Below are 21,269 nucleotides of genomic sequence, written 5' to 3' on the forward strand. Positions count from 1 at the left end.
CTGCAGCTCCTCCATTACGCTCTCTTCCTCACCGTCCGCCATCAAGGCCTGCGGTTATGTCCGCGACTGACAAGTCTGCCTGTCTTCAAATGTATTTATCCCTTGACTGTTTGGATTTATGGTTGCACGGTGGACGAGTGGTCATCTAGGACACCGGGTTTTGATTCTCCGTTCGGGGATCTCTTCCGGATACTCCGGTTTCCTCCCACATTCGATCAAGTCTGGAGTTTGTGTCTCACAGAACATTACAGTAACATCGCTGCCAACTAGTGGCCAGACAGCATATTTGAATGTGTTTTCTGAATGCCTTACATGGGTATTTTAGTGAATTTAGAAAGAGGAAATAAATCAGTTAATGTGATTACAACGTGTTTTGGTTAGTCTCAAAAATATGTTTGATTAACTGCAAATTAAATTCTGTGAGAATACGAATACACAGAGTAATAACTAGACCCTGCAATCAAAACATTCCTTGAAAAAAGAAAATAGAAAAGTGAAAGCAGATGGAATTGGCACTACAAGCTTCTATTCAAGCCTGCTATTCCAGCCAGTATGTCTGCATCTTGACATTCTCCCACCTGGATCCTTTGCTGCCCTCTCTAATGAGCAATCGCTCTTAGGTGCTTCACTCTGTCAAAAAAGACAGGAAGGGCAGGGAAAGATTGAAGACTTCAGAAAATGTTGAAGCATTGCATAATTTACATGCACATGATTTTTAATCTCTGAATGTAAGAGGTGTAATATTTTACGCAGAAAGTGGATAAGAGGAATACATTATTTAGTAAGAAATTTATGGAGACAATATTTAATAATTTTTATATGATTTCTATCATTTTATATGTCAATATTTCTCATTAACTCATGATAAGAGTAATTGAAACCATTCATTCGCTCCCCCCCCCCCCACACACACACAATCGTAAAGTGTTATTTTCATTAAAAAACAAATCACCAGTAATAAATATACATTTGTTAGTCGCCAAAGACATGACCTCAAGCAAAAAAAGACAAGTCAGTGGTTGCTAATTTGCGTTATGTCTTTGACCATGTTCACAGTTGATGTTTGTTTTTCCTCTGATCCAGATGAAAACTGTTTTTTTCTAGTCACGCTTTTGGTCCAGGCCAATTTAGCATTCACACTAGCATTTTTTTTTTTTATCATCGGACCAAAGGCTGCTGAGTAAAATACATGCATAGATGTATAGCTTTTGCGAGGAAAATGAAATCTGCAAAACAGTAATGCCTGGTCTATATATCACAGTTAATTGGTTCCAGACCCAACTGTGATAAATTAATTTTAGCGAAATGGGATTGCTTTTTATAAATGGAATATTTTTGTTGTTGGGAAAGAAAACCTATTCATGACCTTCTGAATGAGCTTTTAAACTTTATTAGAGACCTCTAGACATGAAATAACACCCCTACAGTTACCTTTACACTCTTATTTGTCAGTATAATATTTATAACAGAAAATAAAACATATTACACATAAATAAGACAACATAGATGCACACATTCACGCTGGGAGTGGTCCTTGTTGTTTTTCTAGACAACATACGTCCTGTGGTGGCTATTCCATGGCCATCGACATAACATTATTGCCACCTAGTGATCAGTGTAGTATACTGCACATCATGTATTTAAATGTGTCTTATGAATTATTTGTCTTTTAGTTCATTTAGCTTTTTTTATGCTTGAAAATACTTCCTTTAGGTCGATAATTTGTAATGTTTGCTTATATACAGTATGCATACATATTTTATTATTGTATTAAGGTCTCATCAATGTAACATTATTGCCATCTCGTGACCAGAATGCTACATGCGAGTTCAATATTTTTGACTAATAACTGGCCATTTTCAACCACGATATAGTGATAGTTAATAAACATTTTTTTCATAAACCAAATTCTGTTGGTGCCTTTAAAAGTACCGCTGCGGGTACCAATCCCAAGTTCTTTAAAAGGTTCCTTGAATCAATGTTGAATTTCTCAGGCAGTATTTTGATTAGAATGCAGGGTGAGTAGCAAACAGACATGTTGCTGCTCTAAAGCTTTCTCAACTTGAGGCATGGGTTTCACTAAATACTAGCGTGGCTATGTGCGTGTGTGTGTGTGTGCATGTGTGTGTTGCAGTTACATCCTGAGAATGTATCCCAGCGTGAGAAAATCAATGAGATCAGCGTAACATGGACTCGTCCATCAGCATTTGCACCACCATTTCCCTCTCTCACCGATACACACATTTCCTGTTCCCACATACAGACAATATGTACACGTTTTCTTACACACTGCTCACACTCCCCTCTAATTTCTCTCTGCAAGGAATATTGATGTGCTCTTTAAGAGCCCTCCTCTCTGTCACTTTCCAGCCTGCACTCCATTTCCAACCACACAGGAGTAAAAAAAGAAGAATTTGGCATTGACTCTCCTTCCAGACTAGCAAGCTACCAGTGCATTGGCTCAGGTGGCATTCCTGAAGCTCCAAATGTCATTAACTTCACTTGATAAGGAAATATCTTCCCATTGAACGTCACTTTGTATCATTCCATGCCATTAGTACATCTGACACACCCCAGTGAGTGAAATAGTATTCGTAAAAGTTCTCAAATTTGCATGTGAGCATGTCAGATAAAGAAATATTAAAAATTATGTGCACTGTCACACACATCATGCTCAGCTGCCTGAACCTGATTATCATGGGGTGAGTGGAAATTAATTTCATGATAATTAGACATACTTTTATGTTTAAGAGATGATGAACGGCTCCTGGTGATCTGTGGAAACCACAGGAGACCACAGAATAGAAAAACAATGCGTATACACATGACACAACATGTCAGTTATAATCTACTAATGCATGAATGCTTCACGCTGCTTACATATAATCCATGCAGTACTCCACCGAATGTATTGCTGATATTCCTGCAGCGCTACCGTCATGTCAGACGTTCGGTTCTAGAAGTTAGTGTATCCCGAAGATCCATACATTTTATTTATTGCTTGTTCTCACTAGTGCTTTTTTCCACTTTCTGACCTATAAATGTTGTTATAATATTGTATTTTCATGTTATTATCTCATGGAATTTCCCATTGTGGGACTTATAAAGGCATATCTTAAACAATGCCAAAGTGACAGGTAATGAGGTTTGAGTCTGCAGATTGCCTGCACTTAGTGAACGCGGACATATGGATCCAGAGGTCCTCGGGAGCGCTTGGGAGTGGGACCAATCACAGTGGTGTGGGTGTATAGAGAAGGCTTGGGGGTGGAGTAAATTAAATGGACCATTTGGGTTGGAAGCGGGAAGTCCACGAAAATACTGCAGAAAGAGGTGCAGAATCTAGAAGATCTAGAAAGCTTTCAGATTAATCGTGGAGCAACTCGGAAGTTATGTGAGTTGTGTTGAAGCTGAGTCTTGATCGGATGGGAAGGGAGCTAGAGGATGTGTGCGGATGTTATTTTGCCGTGGTTGCGGCCATCAATAACCTGTTCCAGTCAAGAGGTAGTTGTCGTCAAAGTCGACGCTAAAATCGCAACTATTAATTTAGCACCAAAATGATGCACTGATAGCTACTCAATGTTTCAGTGTGGTTTCAACCGTTTAGGTCGACGTCATTTTCAGTATGCATCGAAACAGGACGGGATGATTATTACCGCTCCATCATTCTGCCAAGTCTCACTGAATATTCTATTAATATATTCCCACGGCTACATTGTAGCGTGAAGAAAATGACTGTGATTAATTTTATTTTTATTTATTCATCCAAGTAAAATAAAATGGCACTTTTGCTTTAAGTTAAATGTACATTTGGTGGCAAATAAACATGTATTGATAAAGACATTATTTCAATGTAATTACTCATATTCATCACATTTATGCAAGTGGTGCATATGTTAGCCATCCATCAAGTAAATTGCTATCCATCAATCATTTGTGTCTGCTTCCCACCTCCTCTGCCTCACGTCTCTCTGCTGTCATGTCTTTATCCTTTTGGCACTTGCAGTTTCCTCACCAGCCTTTGCGGTGTAATCTCGGGGATTGTGTGTTTTCTGGGTGTGAGAGGTGATGGGTACAGCAGGATGAACGTGATAATCTGCCGCACTGGATTACAGCCCCATCTCTAATCTCTCCGGCCCTCTTCTGTCTAGGGAATACCTCAGATGATAGTGAATTAATCCAAGCCCCCGGCTTAGCTTTGCCCATTTTGATTTCCCAGTTTTCATCAAGCACATAAATCAATAGAAGTTGAAACAATAGATTGTTGTGATGCATGAGTCAGAAGTGAATTCAATGACCCCTGTGTGCTCTATTATCTCGGCTTTAACTACCGATGAGACCCTTAATCCTCCGAATGTGAGGATTCATCAAGAACCGTCGCTTTAGGGATGTCTCAGGTTGCCTAAATTGAAGTGTGTTGCAGTTTAGCTTAAACCTTCTCCGTCTAAGTGCCGAACATGAGCTCCGACAACATCTATGCAATATCCATCAGCCAAGCATGAAGGTTGTTGTGTCCTACGTGACACCATGACCTGCACACTCACAATTAATGTACCATATCATGACGTTAAATGGGCATTAGCAATTCTTCTGGCTAGTTGAGAATGGCTGGAGAGAGTCTATTCCAGTCACGTAGCGGCAAAGAGGGAACATGATTAACCAATTATCTTGCCTTTCGACAAAATAGCTCATCAGTTCGAGACTGATTTCTGAAGTGATATCGCTTATTGGAACATGCGCTGAGCAAGGCATGTTGTGTATGCAAGCCAAGGTTTAGTAACAAGAAAAAAAAAGATGAGGGAGGGGGATTACACTGAAATTCACACCACTTCATTGTGGAACAACACTTAATAGTGCTTATTTTACAGTGGAACCTCAGTTAGTGTACGCCCTGGTTATGTGTATTTATTGTGCTTTACACTCAAAAATTGTTATTGGTATCACACAGAGGAACAAAAATACAGGAACCGGAAGGTCAATCAGCTCCATCTAAGACTGCATCTCGTGACTCTGAAGTTCCTTTCTAACTAGTACAGTTAAGAAGTCTCAAAGATGATTAAAAAAAAACAAATTTTTACAGTTTCAGAATTGTAGATTTGAATGCATAAACGATACTAAATAAATATAAATGGTGAATGAAAGGATAAATGAATATTTAAGGTTACTTTGACTTTCTGTGACACCTTTGTGTTGTGCCATGACTTCCTCAACTCAACTTTCCAATCAAATGCTGGCTCATTCTTTGGCTCCATGTTGGGTTATTTTGCAGCCATGATATTGAGACTTGAGGTGAGTAATGTTACAAAATAACCGGCAAAAGACAAAGTTTATTTTGATGTTGATAAATCATATTCATATTCAATACACTTTCATTGATCATTTACATGCATATACAATCATTTTCTATTACTTTCTGTATGTAAAATTGCCATTATAAAACTATGAATACATGTTTTTTTTCTGTTAAATAATATGGTTTTCTGGAACGGATTGATTGTATTATTTCTTACGGAAAAAGCTGATTAAAAGTGTTTGTTTTGGTTAGAGTCGGATTAATGACGCTAACTGAGGTTCCACTGTATATTGGACATTTACTCATTTTTTTCTTACATATGCTTCAAGGCTACAAGCAGTCAAGGCCTGTCAATAGCTGACAGCGTGGAACATCTGCCTTTTCAGCGGTTACTGTAGGTGGTTTGCTCACCTCTGTCACTGCCGTGCGTGTTCTCAGGGTTGAGTGTATCCAGCAGGTGGATGGAGCTGGTAGGTCTAGTTTTGCGATCCTCCTGCTGATGGTCCGCCGAGCTCACACCGTTCTCATACAGCTGGCTCTCGCCATGCCGCAGATGCCAGGTCAGACCTAACAGGTGGACCGCTACACACACGTACAGACCCAATCAGAGGCAAAGGGAGAAGAACAGATGAAAAAAAAACATTAAAATTCAGTGTATGTGTATGGGGTGTGTCCGACTCGCCTTTAATAGCAATATCAGAGTTATCATTCATTTAATGTGCTTATTACTGTCCATCAAGGCAGCAGACAATTAGTAGATACACAAAGAACAGAGAAAACGTATACACACACACACACATCCAGCACACAACCACATGGATTGTGGCAGAGGTGGGCAATTATGAGAGATCTTCAGAACTTGAGCCCAAGGCTGGTATTAAAGTGCTAACACAGTCTTTTATGCATGACTAATGATGCTTTGAAAGCCGCTGCCGATTCACGATCCATATGGGCCTTTTAAACAACAAAGGCTATGGGAGGATACCGGATTCCCCCCCTCCCACTCATAAAAGTGTTTACTGGGAAAACAATCCATGACTGTTAAACTGAACCAACCAACACCTAACCGTTTAGGACATTAATTGTCTTGCAAGAGTGTCAATAAAATGTTTCAGAAAATATTCACCTCACTCGGACCAATCATAATGTTCCATTGGTGTTGTACTCCTATATGGCTTTCATTTTTACTTTAAAAGTATCTATGGAGTTAGCATCGACTCACTGAAGCAAAGAACAAAGTAAATGAAATAAATCAGCGCCGAGTTTTCTTCTGTGACATCTTGGGAACATCAAACAAAAGCAAAGCGTTGAACCGCAAAGTAACTATGCAACGGTGGCAGTCAGAGGCTGTCTGCAAGCATTGCAGATCAAGGGAGAGAACTTCTGAAGACTTCAAACATCTTCAGTGTCTATCTACCTTCTGTTGATTGGCAACACCCAGAGAAGGCACTTGACACAAGCTTGCTAACTCCTCCAACAAATGCAAAGTTACAAATTCCAATTAGCTGCCATGACCAAGACATGCACCACAGAAAAAAGCCCACGTCAAAGTGCAAATGTACCTGCTGTTCCATGCATGCATGCATGGATGTACTATGCGTATGCATACAAATCTGCTCACAAGCCAATCACAGAATGACGAGGGACGCCTACTTAAAACTCCATCCATTTCCGCAATCTCTCTGATGCAGAAGCAAAGGCATCATTTGGAAATATGAAGTAATTTGATGTCTTTTTGCTGGAACCCGAATATACATTTCATCATCTTGCTAACTCAAGCCGCTGTTGGTTTCACTCTTGACTCACACAATATGAGTTCTTCAAAGCAAAACACTGACGATTACCAGGGCCATGAGGGAAACGTCATGTGGCATTTAGTTCACACTAATTGAACTGTCAGCCTGTGACGAGACCAGACATGGACATGCACAGATTCCTCACATCAATGTGGCTATGAGCCATTCATCTTAAAATATGCCTTTTTTCCCCCCAACTCCAGTTTTCATATGTGTAAAGAATTCAGCGCTGCAGGATTAGCTCATTAACAAATGGGTGTGAAATAAGTTGTGAGGACTCATTTTGACACTGAAGGAAAAGTAGCTCAAACAAACTGGCTTGTATATTTAATTTCATGGGCTGAGTTCATCCACAAACTCCATTAATTGTCTGCTTCTGCCAGAAATAAGACACACGGATGATATATTTATCCATTCTATCTGTTTTGTTTTTTTTTTTTAACCTGGACCCTTATGCCTGAGTTTATAATAGCATGTTAGACTTTAAACGCAGTTCCCTCCCAAAGTATTGGAAAAGTGAGGTAAAATTTTGTTATGTTTCCTGTAGACCGGAGACGTTTGAGTTTGACATTGAAAGGTTTTTATCTACAATAAGTAGATTTATTTGTGGTAAACAACTTAATATATGTCTACATATATATGGTTTAATATTTGATTCAATACAAACAATATATGATAAAAACATACCAATTATGATATGATTTGTTGATGTACAAATTCATCTTAGAATATAAATTAAAGAGACCAATTCTATAGAACTGGTGTTCTTACACAATTTTCAAACCCATCAAAGGGATATAAAATTTGGAAAAATGGCCCATTATTTAATTTCAAAGATAATAAACATTTACAAATCCCACAGAGTGGCGGCCTGTCCCACTTTGACGGTACTTAAATTTTTTGATGACCTTACTGAGTGATAATGTGCATATTTGTGCGGTGCATCTCTCTGAAAAAAAAAAACAAAAAAAAACAACTGCAGGCTTGTACTGGCGGATGGTGGTTCTGTACTCATTTTGTAATCATTTAAGACAACATACATTAAGTCGCTTACCTTTAACTCCTTTGAAAATGATGGCAAAATGTACTGTTTACTTGGCAAAGTTGACCAAAGCATTGAACTTTCACAGAAACGGTGATGCTTGTGTTGATGGAAGATAGTCCAGTTAAAATTTGATTGACTATAGCGAGTAAGCGACATATGGCCATAACACTCACTGGACTGGAGTGAAAATGGAAGAAAATATAGAGTTGGCAAGGCTGGCACATACATGCAATCATCAACGTTTACATCAGACCATTTGTGACTAAAAATGGGTAAAAAAAAAAGGACATTCATTTACATCACAAGTTTGTTTTGAAGCGTGTGTCAGCAAAATTCAAAGCTCCGTTTAGTCAGGGAGTCGGTTACACTCAAGGTTTCGTCAAGCGTCCAGTATTCGTCAAGTTGTTTGTACGTTACACTTTCATGTTTTTGGACTGTGGCAGGAAGTTGGGTTACTTACATGTTGGTGTACATTTCCTCCATGCAGTGTTTGATTTGAAGCTTTTGTGGTATTTACAAAACAGTAAAAATGATGTGTTTCAGAAGAATAGACTGCAGTTGACATTATATATAACATTTAGTGTTGCAACAACAGCTGCCTGTGTTTATTATTATGCAGCGGAGCGGAACAGCCTACCAAATGAGTGTTCTGAAAGAGGTGACAAGTCCTTCCATAGTCAGCCTTTCCACTATTATGCTCCCGTACTTCATTTTCTCTGTACTTCCTCTCATCTGAATTGCTTTTCTTGTTCCTCAGTGGCCCCGCATCTTTGTTACCTAAGTCTAATGCCACTCCAGTGATGACTCTGTGGCAACAGCCCTTACCTAGTTCTCTCCTCTTAACTGCAATATCCCATCTCAACAGCCCCTTACAATAGACTTGCCCTTGCTGCTAATCAGCCTCTCTGTCTTTGTCTTACACGCTCTTTGTTTTATGGCTGTTGACCTTTGGCCCCAACACTCGCAATTGGAATCTAGAGTCATACAGCCGTGATGAGGAGGCGTGATGAGGAAAGGATGGTTGTGTGGAGTGTGCACACTTTTGTAATTCTACAGCCAAAATGAGGTTCCCTTAATATACCGTACAGTAATACAGTATGAATGACTGAAGGACATTTACATCGCTTTTCTGTAAAGGTGCAAATATGGTACGGTGTGCAGTTGTTGCACACTTTTTGTGGGGGTTACGTTTCAAGACCACCAGTAAATAGTCTCTCGACTATCGATAGTCGCTCAGCTTTGTGTCTCCTGTATTCAATAATACAAGTGTAAAGGTGTCATTAGGGGTGTTATTTTTACACATTATTGCATGTCTAAAAGGCTCTAATAATGTTAAGAACCGTATTTATAAGGCCATAAACAGGTGTTGTATGCTTTAACTACCAAAATATTAAATGTATAAAGAATTCACTTATTACAGTTGGCTCTAGAATCAATTAACTGTAATTAGAAAGGGATGATTGTACTGCAGTTTATTTTTATACGTATACTTACTGATTATACAAACCCAACCCAGATTCTGTGTTCTTTCTCATAATTCAACATTATTTTTCTCTGTTGCTATGGAGATCTTATGTTGTTATGGGAATTATTATGTCCTTTGTATTAAAAAAAGAAGAGTAAAACTAAAGCTTTAAGCAGGCTAAAGAGCATTAAACAATATGTGCATGATGCCTCCAGTCGACTGCAAATTCCATGCAGGGACAGATTAACTTGGTTAATCAGTTGTAGACCCCTGCTGTGCCCAGCACCCATCTAGCTTCTTCACCCATTTTCAATAGCGATATTATTATAGCCTTCAGATTAGAAAGCATTCTAGCAAGAACATATCGCAAAGCAGATGGCGGACATACAGAACCGTCTCAAAGTTTCTATCTTTGACAAGTTGGTAATCCCAATTTGAAAGGTTATTGTCAAGATAATGATTCCTATGAACCGCTGAAGTTAAAGCTCTGTGCTCTTTTCTGGGTTCTCTGTTAATATTACATTAAAGTATGTTGTGGTGTTCTGTAACCCACTGCAATGTTCAGGATTGGCTACAGATCTGAATCTCACCACTTATTATCTCCCTTCCCCAAAGAAATAGCGTCTGGGGCTCATGGGACTTGTAGTATTTACAGCCATCTGCTCTACCCTTCACAACAGAAGAAAAATAATAAATAAAACCCGTGAAGCAAAGATGAAATAAAGAAAGAATGAAAAAAACATTACCAAGGAGTGTTTTTTTTGACAGTGTAGGAAATGTCACAGGGAGAGGGGTGCGCTGATGTGGAACATACAATTATGCTGAAACCATTATACTTTGTCTTTACCATCTGGGTGCAAGGAAATTTCAGTTCATGTGGTCTATATTACGGTGTAAAAATGTCCGCACCTTTATAAAGCTTGTAAAAATGTATTTTTCAATGTTGTGTATCCCTAAGAGAAAGCCACACACTCAGAGCCTCACACAGCTGTGAGCACTCAGCATGAATCTGTTCTCGTACTCTTTTCTCCGGCTGTCTATCCATCTTTCTTTCAATGTCCAACTTCTCAGCGCTCTCACCAAAAAGGCGCCTAACGGTTGGAGAAAAACTCCGAGTGAGTCCAGTCATTATTTTGTGAAGAGGCAGCAGCGCAGTGGGAACGACGAGCCGGGAGAGCTAACAGGCCGAGGTCCTCGCGCACATGAATCATTGATCAATGTGACAGTGAGATGACTGCCAGAGGTAATAGGACAGCAGTGCACTGAAGGGGTTTTGGACTGTACCTGCACTGTCACTTACCCTCGGAGATTGACTTGAATGATGTGGCTGAAGAGGGACTAAGACCAACCTTAAAGAGAGAGGTGCTATTAATATCTTCTACCTAACCTGAAATAAATTAACCGGCGATAAAAATTATGTTTTGGTGTTTTTACACCGTCTCGGTTTAACTCGGTTATCGTACGGCCAATCAGTGCGCCGAACAAACTAGTTGCGTTGGTGGCTATGAAGGATGGATAGTGGTTCCTTTAGACTTTGGACACCATCCTTCAATCATCTTCATTATGTGTGTGAGTGGGTGGTTAATTTATTCATATAACGCATATAGAATGTTGAACAACTCTGTTATCTGTCTCCTTGCATTCAAGCTTACTGCGAATCTCGGAGTGTTCGGAGGAATATGTGCTTTTTTTTTTAATTTAGGTCAGCTGCTAAAAACTTTGCCAGAATTTTGTTCAAGAAGGGTGAGAAACACCTCTGAATCGGGGTGTCACAAGATCTCGCAAATATAAAATATGGCAAGATTTTTCAGTGAGAAAAAAAAAAAAACCTTGTGTAATAGGCCTGCGCCATTTTGCGCTGCGCCACCTTGCGCTGTGCCACATTGCGCTGCGCCACGAAATTAGAGCCCAGAATGTAAAAATAACAAATATAGGGTACCATTTACACTTTTCAGTTTAGCTTTTCTGACTGAAATGTCCTCTTTGGAATGCCAAAGTTCATTTGCTAACTCAAGATTAATTAAAGGTTATCGCAAACAGATTTCTTTTTCCTAAATGTTCTACTCCATGGGGAACCTGTGCAATTTAATTTAGAAGTTGGTGGGTTTCATCAACTTGGCGTGGCGCTGTGACATCATGCGAGGAGCAATTCAATTTAAAAATGACGGCTCACATTGACACAACATTCACGACACGCTCCAAAACCAACAGCCATGTATACAGCCACATCGATTTGAAGTGGAGATGGTGGACACAGATGAGGGCGAGACGTGACCATCTGCAAAACACAAAGTGGTAGATATCGTATTTATTAAAGCAGATGAATTGTGAGAATTTGTTCGCAAATCGTATGAATGTATGAAGTGCTAAGCTGTAGATATAGCCTAAACTCTACTTGTATTTTGTATTCTCTCAAGCTGAGACAGGTGAAGTGGTCGGTTTTCCTTGTCGGACATACAGGTCATACAGAGATATTACATGCTAGGCACGGTTGAAGGCTTCAGTCTTGCCTTGTATCACAGCTCTCTGGCAAAACTGCAAACTTCCTCAACAAAATCATTGTTGAAATGTACCGAACATAACGACCACTCCGATCGCCCTTTCCACACTCACGTGTTCCTGACTAATTTTATCCGGCTCTTTGCACCTTTTTCATCTTTGTGATAGCGTATATTATGCAACCACTCCTTACCTCACGCAAGTCCCAGAGGTGTCTGTGTGCCCATCTTAAGGAGTTGCATTAAATACAATACAGCGTTGAAGAAAAAACATAACAACCACTTAAGTTGCCAAATATGCCCTGCCCAATAAATACAAGTTAGACGAATGAAGAAGACAGTCTGAATTGCTGCTCCTACCAGATATTTTTTGGGGGGAAAAACACTCAATCCTTCTCAGAGCGAGCAGTTGCTGCTATTATTATTGCCAGACGTGCATCTCACCGGATTAGGCAGGAATGATTCTGAGCTCCATACTGATGATTAAATTTCACACTTGTTGTGATAGAAGCAGCAGAAAATACAGAAAAAAATGTCACAATGTGTAGGATTGTTTGTGAATATACTGTCATATAAAATATGTATTGCAGCCAACACAGTCATGCAGGGAGCATGCAAAGAGAAACAATTTCTATTCGTACACCAGTGAAGCATCAACAATATTCTGTCTGACATGCAAAGACTAGAGCGGGCTTTGCCCAGCAGCAAATATTCTCACAAGCATCCGTCATTCCATTTAGTGTGTAGTTTAGCATGTACAGTAAAAGCAATTCCTCATCCAAGTGTGTGTAGATGGCTGTGTCAGCCTCCAGCAAAGCCACAACTTCAGAGGGACGGCAGTGGTGGTGTTGGTGAAGGGAGAAGTGGGGGTGGGGGTTGGGGGGGTGGGGGGTGCAAGCACAGATAAAAGTCACAAGCAAGAAGGAGAGCTCAGTGACGAAGAAGGAGAGAGACAAATGGGGAAAACAAGTGTGAAGGAGAGTGAAGGGGAGTGAGGGATGACGACTCCTGAGCCAATAAAACAAATTTCTGTCTGAGACTGACGGAGAGCCTGAGGTGTGTGTGTGTGTGTGTGTGTGTGTGTGTGTGGATGTCTGTTGGGGGTCGATTCCCTCTGACAGACACGAAATGCTAAAATATTTTTCTTACTCCCCACTACCGCCCACTTGAAAGCTAATAATACAAACTGTCATGACTGTTTAAGTGTCTGCTTGTGTGTATGATTGTGCGACTGCTGACATTGACTTCTGTGAAATTGTGTATGTACAGCATATGTGTGTGTGTGTGTGTGTGTGAGAGAGACACAGTGGTATACAATATTAGGGTTGGGTATTGCTTACATAAGATCTCAGACTGGTGCCAAATCAATACTTTTGAAACAGTACATATAGTCAAACGGTGCATGAATACATACGGGCTTTGTCCTTTGTGACATGCAAGTTTGGGTTCCCAAATGTATGCACCTGCCTACTTTTGTTGAAATAATTATTACACACTTTCTATAAATCCTATAAACTTCATTTCACTTCTCATCTACCAGTGTTTGTTTCTTATGTGATATATTTAACTGACATTGCTGGTCCCAAGAACTAGTGATTTATGAAGGAAAATCTTGAAAATGATCTGGGGTGCCCTAACTTTTTCCTACCACTGTATGTAAGAATAAATTAAGGCTAGACAGAGGTGCAGACCTCCATATGAGGATATCCATGTAGCATCGGTAGCAAAAACATTTTGCTCTTCTTTCCTATCATTTATTTCCTATAACTGCAACTCATGTTCTGTAAGAGCCCGCCCACTCGCTCTGTTTACCACCTGCTCTGTGTTTGACTGACTCCTTTGCTGAAATCTGAGTCATATAATGGACAGAGTTAGAATTAAATGAAGACGGGGCCGGTGCCATGTTACAGTCCCCTCTGGCAGCCATCATCAGCCACTACGGTGTGAATCGACAGCAATGCATTTTTGTAGATCATCTCGATCTTCTCTCTCATAAATATTGCTCTTGTTCAAGCCAAAAGGTGTTTCAAGTTGTGACTTGCAAGTTCTTCCACACAAAAAATATGCAAGCGCATCGAAGCTCATTCTCAGGCTCGGTACTTCCATGTCCATGTGCAGGTGAACTATGTGTTATTGAATTTTTTTTTTTTTATTGCAATGCCTCTGACCTTCTGGGGACATTTTACCAGAGGCTTTTCTCACCATTCAGAGCCCTCTGACCACAGCCTTTTAAAAGCCATCTTGGCACAGACTCCTGTGGCCGTTTTAGCAAAGGCCAGCCGGTTTCTTAGAGCCGCATCTTTCGACCAAAATAGAAGAGTGAAAACAAAGAGAAGCTGGGTGAAAGAAGCGGCAGGTGAGGAACACACACACACACACACACACACACTGAGCTAAGCTAATACACAATCTCTCCACATTCAAAAAGACATATTGAAGTGATAGGAGCTAGCTGTGTGTCAAAAAATAGAGGGTTTATCAATTGCCATTCATTGCTGGTGCCGGAACATCACCCCCATGAAAGCAGGTAAAGACATACTCCACAGTGATACGTCCCTCCACCGAGTCACTGTTATTATTACGATACAGCAATCTAATGAATGTAATCAGTAGCTGATTAATTGCTGTGAGATTTCGAGCCTTCCCTGCCTTCCCGGTACAGTATAGACAACTTCAAAATCACACCACGCTTCCTCAGCACTCCCACAAAGCAACCCCAGTACATCCCTCGAGTTTGGAGACGTTTATGCATGCACACACATTGATTTATTTGTGTTGGGCAGCCAATTACCAATCACAATTGTTTCCTTCCTTCCTCCCACGCACTCAAATGTGAACATTCTTTTAGTCATATCAATACGGAACTCACATATAATTGTTTTATTCGGTTAAATTCCAGTCCACACAATGCTCACACTCCTAGATGAATTATCCATGCACATAAATGGGAGGTTTGTGTAGTCTGACCAGCAGATACAGCAGGAGGTATGTACGGCAAATGTGGCAACATCGCTATTTATCACCTCGTGTGGGGCTGTAACTGTCTGTGGTATCAACAGATATATCCAGCTGCAAGTGTTACATCTGTGCCATCTGTAGTGACACATTTATGTCCTCACAAAATAAGATGCCGTATTGGTTTATTATTATTTCTTGTAAGCAGCCAATAGACCAATAATACAAAAACTCAACTAAACCGAGTTTTTACTCGTCTCCGTCCACGCTGTGGTTCTCTGTGAAAAAAACACTGCTCCTTTACAGCTAAATAACTTGCCTATGGGCGCCATTCTCACACCATGCAACTGTAATACGCACGCTACTGCAGGGACACAAGAGACGGCGGCCACCTTAAACGTAACAGCTAGCCTCCAATGTATATACTCAAAATTTAAGAAATGGTTTCAAACGGCGTGGGGAAGATGGACAAAGTAGGAAGCCAAAAAATTCACCACTTCCACATGGAATGGGAGGAGAACATTTTTTCACTATGTCATGTCGAAAATACCAGGGCTGACTCCATGCAGAGTCACATTAATCTAATCTATTGTCATGTGTCAAGGATGGACATCATGTTGAATGATTGTGCCCTCCGATTGGCTGGCGACCAGACCAGGGTGTGCCCCACCTCTCATCCGAAGACAGCTGAGATAGGCGACCCGAGTGTGGGATTGGATGGATGGATGGAAAATGTTCACTCTCTGTGAACCACCATTGTAATGCGTATTGAGTATCTTGAAAATAAACAAATAAAATCTATTATTATTATTATTATGGTGGTGGAAAAACTAACTCAATATCATCATACGCCAGCTGGTTATTAGAGAGTATAGCCGTTGTTCCTCCAACATTTGAGTTTGGGTGTCCATTTGGGATGCCTTCCAGACAACACTGTGGTGAGATGCTCTGGGCATTCCCACCCAGGATGAAACCTTTGGAAAGACTAGGATAAGCTGGAGGGACACTGTTTCCCAGCTGGCCTGGGAACAGCTTGGTGTCCCCCGGTGTAACTAGAGGAGGTAGCTAGAGACAGGGAAATCTGGGCATCCCTGCAGCTAAGTAGATCCCAAATAGTGGAAAAAGGATGGCACACTAGATGGCTGGATGGATGGATGGATAGTGACTTTGTTAGTTGTAGCACGAATGCAGCATGAATGCAATAGGTTGCTAACAATGAGGTTTTATGATACACATGCTATACCATATGACAAAAAAACATTACGTGAGCCCAGGCAAAATTTTGGCTTTAATTGGTTTCATGAAGCACACTAGCTCAGCCGTACACTAGCCAAGGTTCTAATAGATATTACATTTGAATTCTAAATATTTGATGAAAGAGGGAGCTGTCGTTTCAGTAATTTATTGGTGATCATCTTTCATAAAACACCGCATCTTGTTTTTGACATTATTTGAGTCAATAACCTTGGATTGTGATAAACCCAAGTCAATTTCTACCATCCCCAAACTTGTTTTAACACAAAAGAACATCAATAAGGCAGAAGTAAAATGAGTTTTAAACAATAAAATGAGTGACTGCCTGTGCTGTCAACACCTCTATCCTTCAACATTATAGATGCAATCTGAACATGTCCTCTATCTCTCCTTAAATGCCTCGTCATAATGCCCGCTCCTCATATCTGATGGTCGTGCTGTGCTTAATAACAAGTCAAGTCTGTGGGAGGGAGGTGCACTGGGAAATAAACAAATTAACAAAGCGATTCACAGTCTCTCCAGCTCTGGGAGGGGGTCTGCGAGGAGAGACAGAGGGCAGTATAGAAAGACATGAAGACTGTGTTAGCTACAGACAACAGGGGGGCAGATGGTGCAATGACTTCAAATACAGACATTATATTTGCATTCATGCATTGTCCACTCCTCTCCTCTCCACTACACTTGGAAATGTAAATCAGAGACACATTTATATTGCTGCATTATTGCCTCACTTATTTCCCTCCAAGTCAATTAAGATGCACTATATACTGTACTATATACTGCTATTTCCTACTTTTGGTACCACTTTCAGGACAAAGACCTTAGTATCTAGAGGGCCCCAATAATGTTAAAGGGCACCTATTATGCTCATTTCCGGCACTTTGTATTGAATTGTGTACTCCTTACAGCAGCTACACACAATAACCCACACAGAAAGCTTTCTAGATCTTCCAGAATCTGCATATCGTTCTGCATTGTTTTAATTGACTTCCTGCTTCCGATCCAAATATGTTGTTTTTTTTTAATGGTCTGTTTAATTTACTCCACTCCCGGCCCTCCTCTAGGTACACCCACTCCGTTGTGATTGGTCACACTCCCGAGGACTTCTGGATACAAACATCGCCGTTTACCGAGTCCAGGCAATCTGCATCCCATATAAGAAAGTAAAGCTCACATTGATGTCAGTAGAAAAACTAGAAAACCGAGCGCACAGAGCCATCCCAAACTTCTTTCTGGGCTCACTTCCAAATATGCAAACCTCATTATCTGACACTTTGGCATCATTTAACAAGAGAACACAACATTGCAGCAACATATATAGGTCAGAAAAGTGGCGCAAGCAAAATAGGTCCGCTTTAAAAACTGTATTGAAATGAAATTGCAGTCACTATGGGATATTTATTCTGGATATTATTTCAGGATATTCTGTATCACCTTAAAATATTAATTCTAATATGAATAGCAACGAGCAACAAGCAAGAAGCTGATTTGATTTGAGTCTTAAAATGGTGAATGTTGTGTGATAGCCACTCCTCCCGTCAAAGGCTGTTCATTAATTGATTCAAATGACTGAATCATTATGTAATGAGAAAACCTAATAATGTGCTGGCCTGTGTCTCAGCCTCTCACCCTTGACAAAGACATTAAGTCCATGACCACTTTAATCTCGTATTTGAAACTATTTGATTTACAGGCGAACATATCATCGTTGCCTATGTCCCATCCATCTAAATGTAGTTGCCATGGTGATAGCATTATGGGAATCAATCATTGCCAAGCAGGAGTGGAGCATGACACCAATTAAAAGGTGATGTCGTCTTCGAGTCATCACTCACACTTCTCACTAATGCACTAATTACCGGGGTTGGGACATTAATGGAATAGCATGGTTCAGCCAGGGGATTCATCTGCACGCCTTTGCTACGCGTGTGTGCGTGTGTGCGCGTGTGCATATGTGCATGTGTGTGTGTGATTAATGTGAACCTCCCCGGTTGTGACCTTGAGCGACACTGCATGAAGGAAATGAACCGACGGTCCCAGGGTCGGGATCCGCACTTGGAGACAATGTGCTGAGGTGGAGGCTGGGCCAAGGTTGAGCGCTTTAAACCATGTGATGCCACCAAAGAGGATCAATGAATATGTTTGGTATTCGGCTCCAATGATCATTTAAACTCATGGAAGTTGCTATTGATCATTATTGTTAGCATTTACATAAATCCAACACACATGCCAAAACTGTTAATAACTGTAAAGGTGCATGACAAATCTTCCATATGCAAAAAATACCTGGACGTGTGTGTGTGTGTGTGTGTGCGTGGGAGAGAGAGACAGAGCGAGAGAGCACTAACAATTTTACAACCAAATTTATGTGTCTATTCATCATGGAATAATTACCAGTTTTGTGTGCGTTGGTCCAGAACAACTCATTTGCAATTTAAAATTTCCCACAGATTTGGAATACACTACTGACTGTGTTCCATCCACTTTTACCATGCAATTCCTACAAGATTCTTTGTGTGTAAAATTAGCTTTCATGATTCACTGTTATAAAAATCTGTCACTTCCTTTAGGGAAAATTTATTTAAATGTGAGAACAGTCCCTGTCGCCATGTTAGGAACTTCACATTCCTGTGAGTATATTCAGCCGTGCATGCATATGAAAGAAAAAAAAACGAAATAGGTTTTTCAGACGTGTTTGCCGATGCCAATATAAAAGACAAACTTACCGATGACATATGTGAGCAGCAGGGCCAGGGTGAGAGTAAGAAGTGATGCAGATAGTGCTGTGCACTTCCAGTTGCAGCAGCGGTGAGGCTTGTTGAAGGTAAACAGTGGTCTGGTCACACTGCTGCGAGGCAGGGGCCTGGGCGGAGGAGAGTACACTGTCCCAGAGGTCAGGGGATAACCCTGCCCTGCACCTGACAGCAGGGCCGATGAACCCGAGCCCTGCTTGAAGAGGAAGTGTCTAAAATGGAGAAACGACACAACATCAATGCACTTTCCTCAATATGATACCTCAGTCGACTCCCACGGGAAAAAAGTGTTATTTAAATTGATCTTTTTTGTCCTTGCTTTTGTGCACCTTGGATGTGGACAGAGCTGTGGCATAACGCTTATCTGCTCCATCTGTCAATGACTGATTATTATCTCGGCTTCTTATTAAGATAGCTGCATGGCGCATGGTGGGGCTGAAGATGGATATTATAGCAAACTGGTTCAATTGTGGAAAATAAGCATCTTGTAGACATAAAATCAAAATGAAATTTGCTTCTTGGGAATGCTAAACGCACATCGGTCATTGGGTCGTTCGTGAACAATAATAGTTTTTTTTATTTATTTTATTTATTTATATAAAAATGCGTCAGATGGGTTTTCTTTCTCAATTAGTTATTTGTAGCAGTCACGCATGAAAATTATTTGATGTCATAATGTTTTTTTACTGGCTGAGTTAACTTTTCAAATTAATCACAGTTTGCAAATTAATTAATCGTGATTAATCACCATTTGCAACTATGTCTGAAAAATGTTTACATTATTTGATCGACAGAATGAAAAAAGATAGTATTATATATATTTGTATGTATTAACCATGACACCTGTGTGGTCCTCTATTTGCAAAGCACTCATGACAATGTTCACAGTATCTACTGCATATCCATGGTAACATGGACTCGAGCTTGAACATGCCATTAGATTCATCAACTTAAAAAAATCTATATATAGTTCTTCGAGAATCTGCACCTATTCAGCTGTATTTATTTGGATTTAAAAGGGGTATTTTATAGCGTGTTTTAATGGGTAACAATGTGGCCTCCCGTTGACAATAAACATGCGCCGTCACCGCAGCCCACGATTAACATATTACTGTCAAAAGATGTTTATATAACATGCATAATGCTTTACAGCCTTGTCGCTATCATGGAATAGTATTTAGAAGACATCTAAAGATATGAATTAGTCTCCTGTGCCAACCTGTGTACTGGCAGAATAGCATCCTATTTCAAAATGCAGTATTACTCGGATATAATGAATATCCAGCAGCAACACAACATTTTGGCATGAGTTTTGATGACAAATATACTGAACCAATTTGATGAACCGTTTAAACGTGAGCGTAACCCTTTAAGTGTGAGCCTCCGTCTACCCTGATTGCGTTTGCCCTTGCATAACTGTGGGTAGAATAACTGCAGAGGCAACAATAGATCAATGACTGACCTATTCCTTTTTGGACTCATCCAATCACTACTCAATTTATATGGCTGCATTAGTTAGACCGAGATGAGATTTTTTAAATTTTTTTAAAGAGGGCTTTACGTGAAGATAAAATCTAAAACGAAGTGCAATGAATCATTTCAATGACTGTATTCTGTGCTGGGATAATGGAAGGAAGGACTGTAAGGTGTCAGCTGAGGAAGCAGAAATCTGCGGAATGGGGAACTATCCAATTTGGAAAAGTGGGCTTTGGCAGGGAAATACAAATAAGTATAAGCAGTTTTTGCAAAGTTCTGTCCTCTTATTAGATTGACTCCAGTTTTAAAGGGAACAAAGACTGCTGGTGATTGGGAAGCTCTTCAGTGGGACATGACAAATTGGTTTTCATCTATTCTCACACACTGCCCTAGGTCACTTTGTGCTCTTCTGGCATTAATACTGGGTGAAGGTGTGATATGTCAGAGCAATGCACAGCTTTTCCTGACTGTGATCTGTTCATGCAACAGAGGGTGTGAGGTCACAGGCTGCTAGTGGGTCTCTCAAGGGCCGTCAGAGGACAGGCCATTAATGTGGAGCCAGACAGCAGAATGATAGCATTGGAGGACACCCGAATGCAACACAGGTCACACCACTGTCCTGTCTTACACACAAAACCTCACTTTAAATGGAATTCAGGAAGATATTTGCTGTGAAAGTGACTGGAGTAAAACCTCCAAAACCATGAAAGACTGAGCCAACTGTAGGGACATTTAAT

The 21,269-nt window shown here is 40.3% G+C and overlaps 1 protein-coding gene across 4 annotated transcripts in view; it reads right to left on the bottom strand.

Moving 5' to 3' along the window:
* The window catches only part of tenm1 (teneurin transmembrane protein 1), a 162,550-nt gene that overhangs the window by 83,538 nt on the left and 57,743 nt on the right, over positions 1-21,269 (bottom strand). For 3 of the 4 annotated variants that reach the window (XM_058063855.2, XM_058063854.2, XM_058063857.2), the window contains 2 exons: positions 19,030-19,268; positions 5,702-5,872 (listed from right to left, as the gene is read on the bottom strand). In XM_058063855.2, coding sequence (XP_057919838.2) covers positions 5,702-5,872; positions 19,030-19,268 — 410 coding nt within the window. The remainder of the gene's footprint in view (positions 1-5,701; positions 5,873-19,029; positions 19,269-21,269) is intronic. The other variant, XM_058063856.2, reaches the window with a different exon arrangement.

This window comes from Doryrhamphus excisus, linkage group LG22, assembly GCF_037039965.1.
Source record: "Doryrhamphus excisus strain RoL-2023G ecotype Guam linkage group LG22, RoL_Dexc_Guam_v1.1, whole genome shotgun sequence".
Taxonomy (NCBI): domain Eukaryota; kingdom Metazoa; phylum Chordata; class Actinopteri; order Syngnathiformes; family Syngnathidae; genus Doryrhamphus; species Doryrhamphus excisus.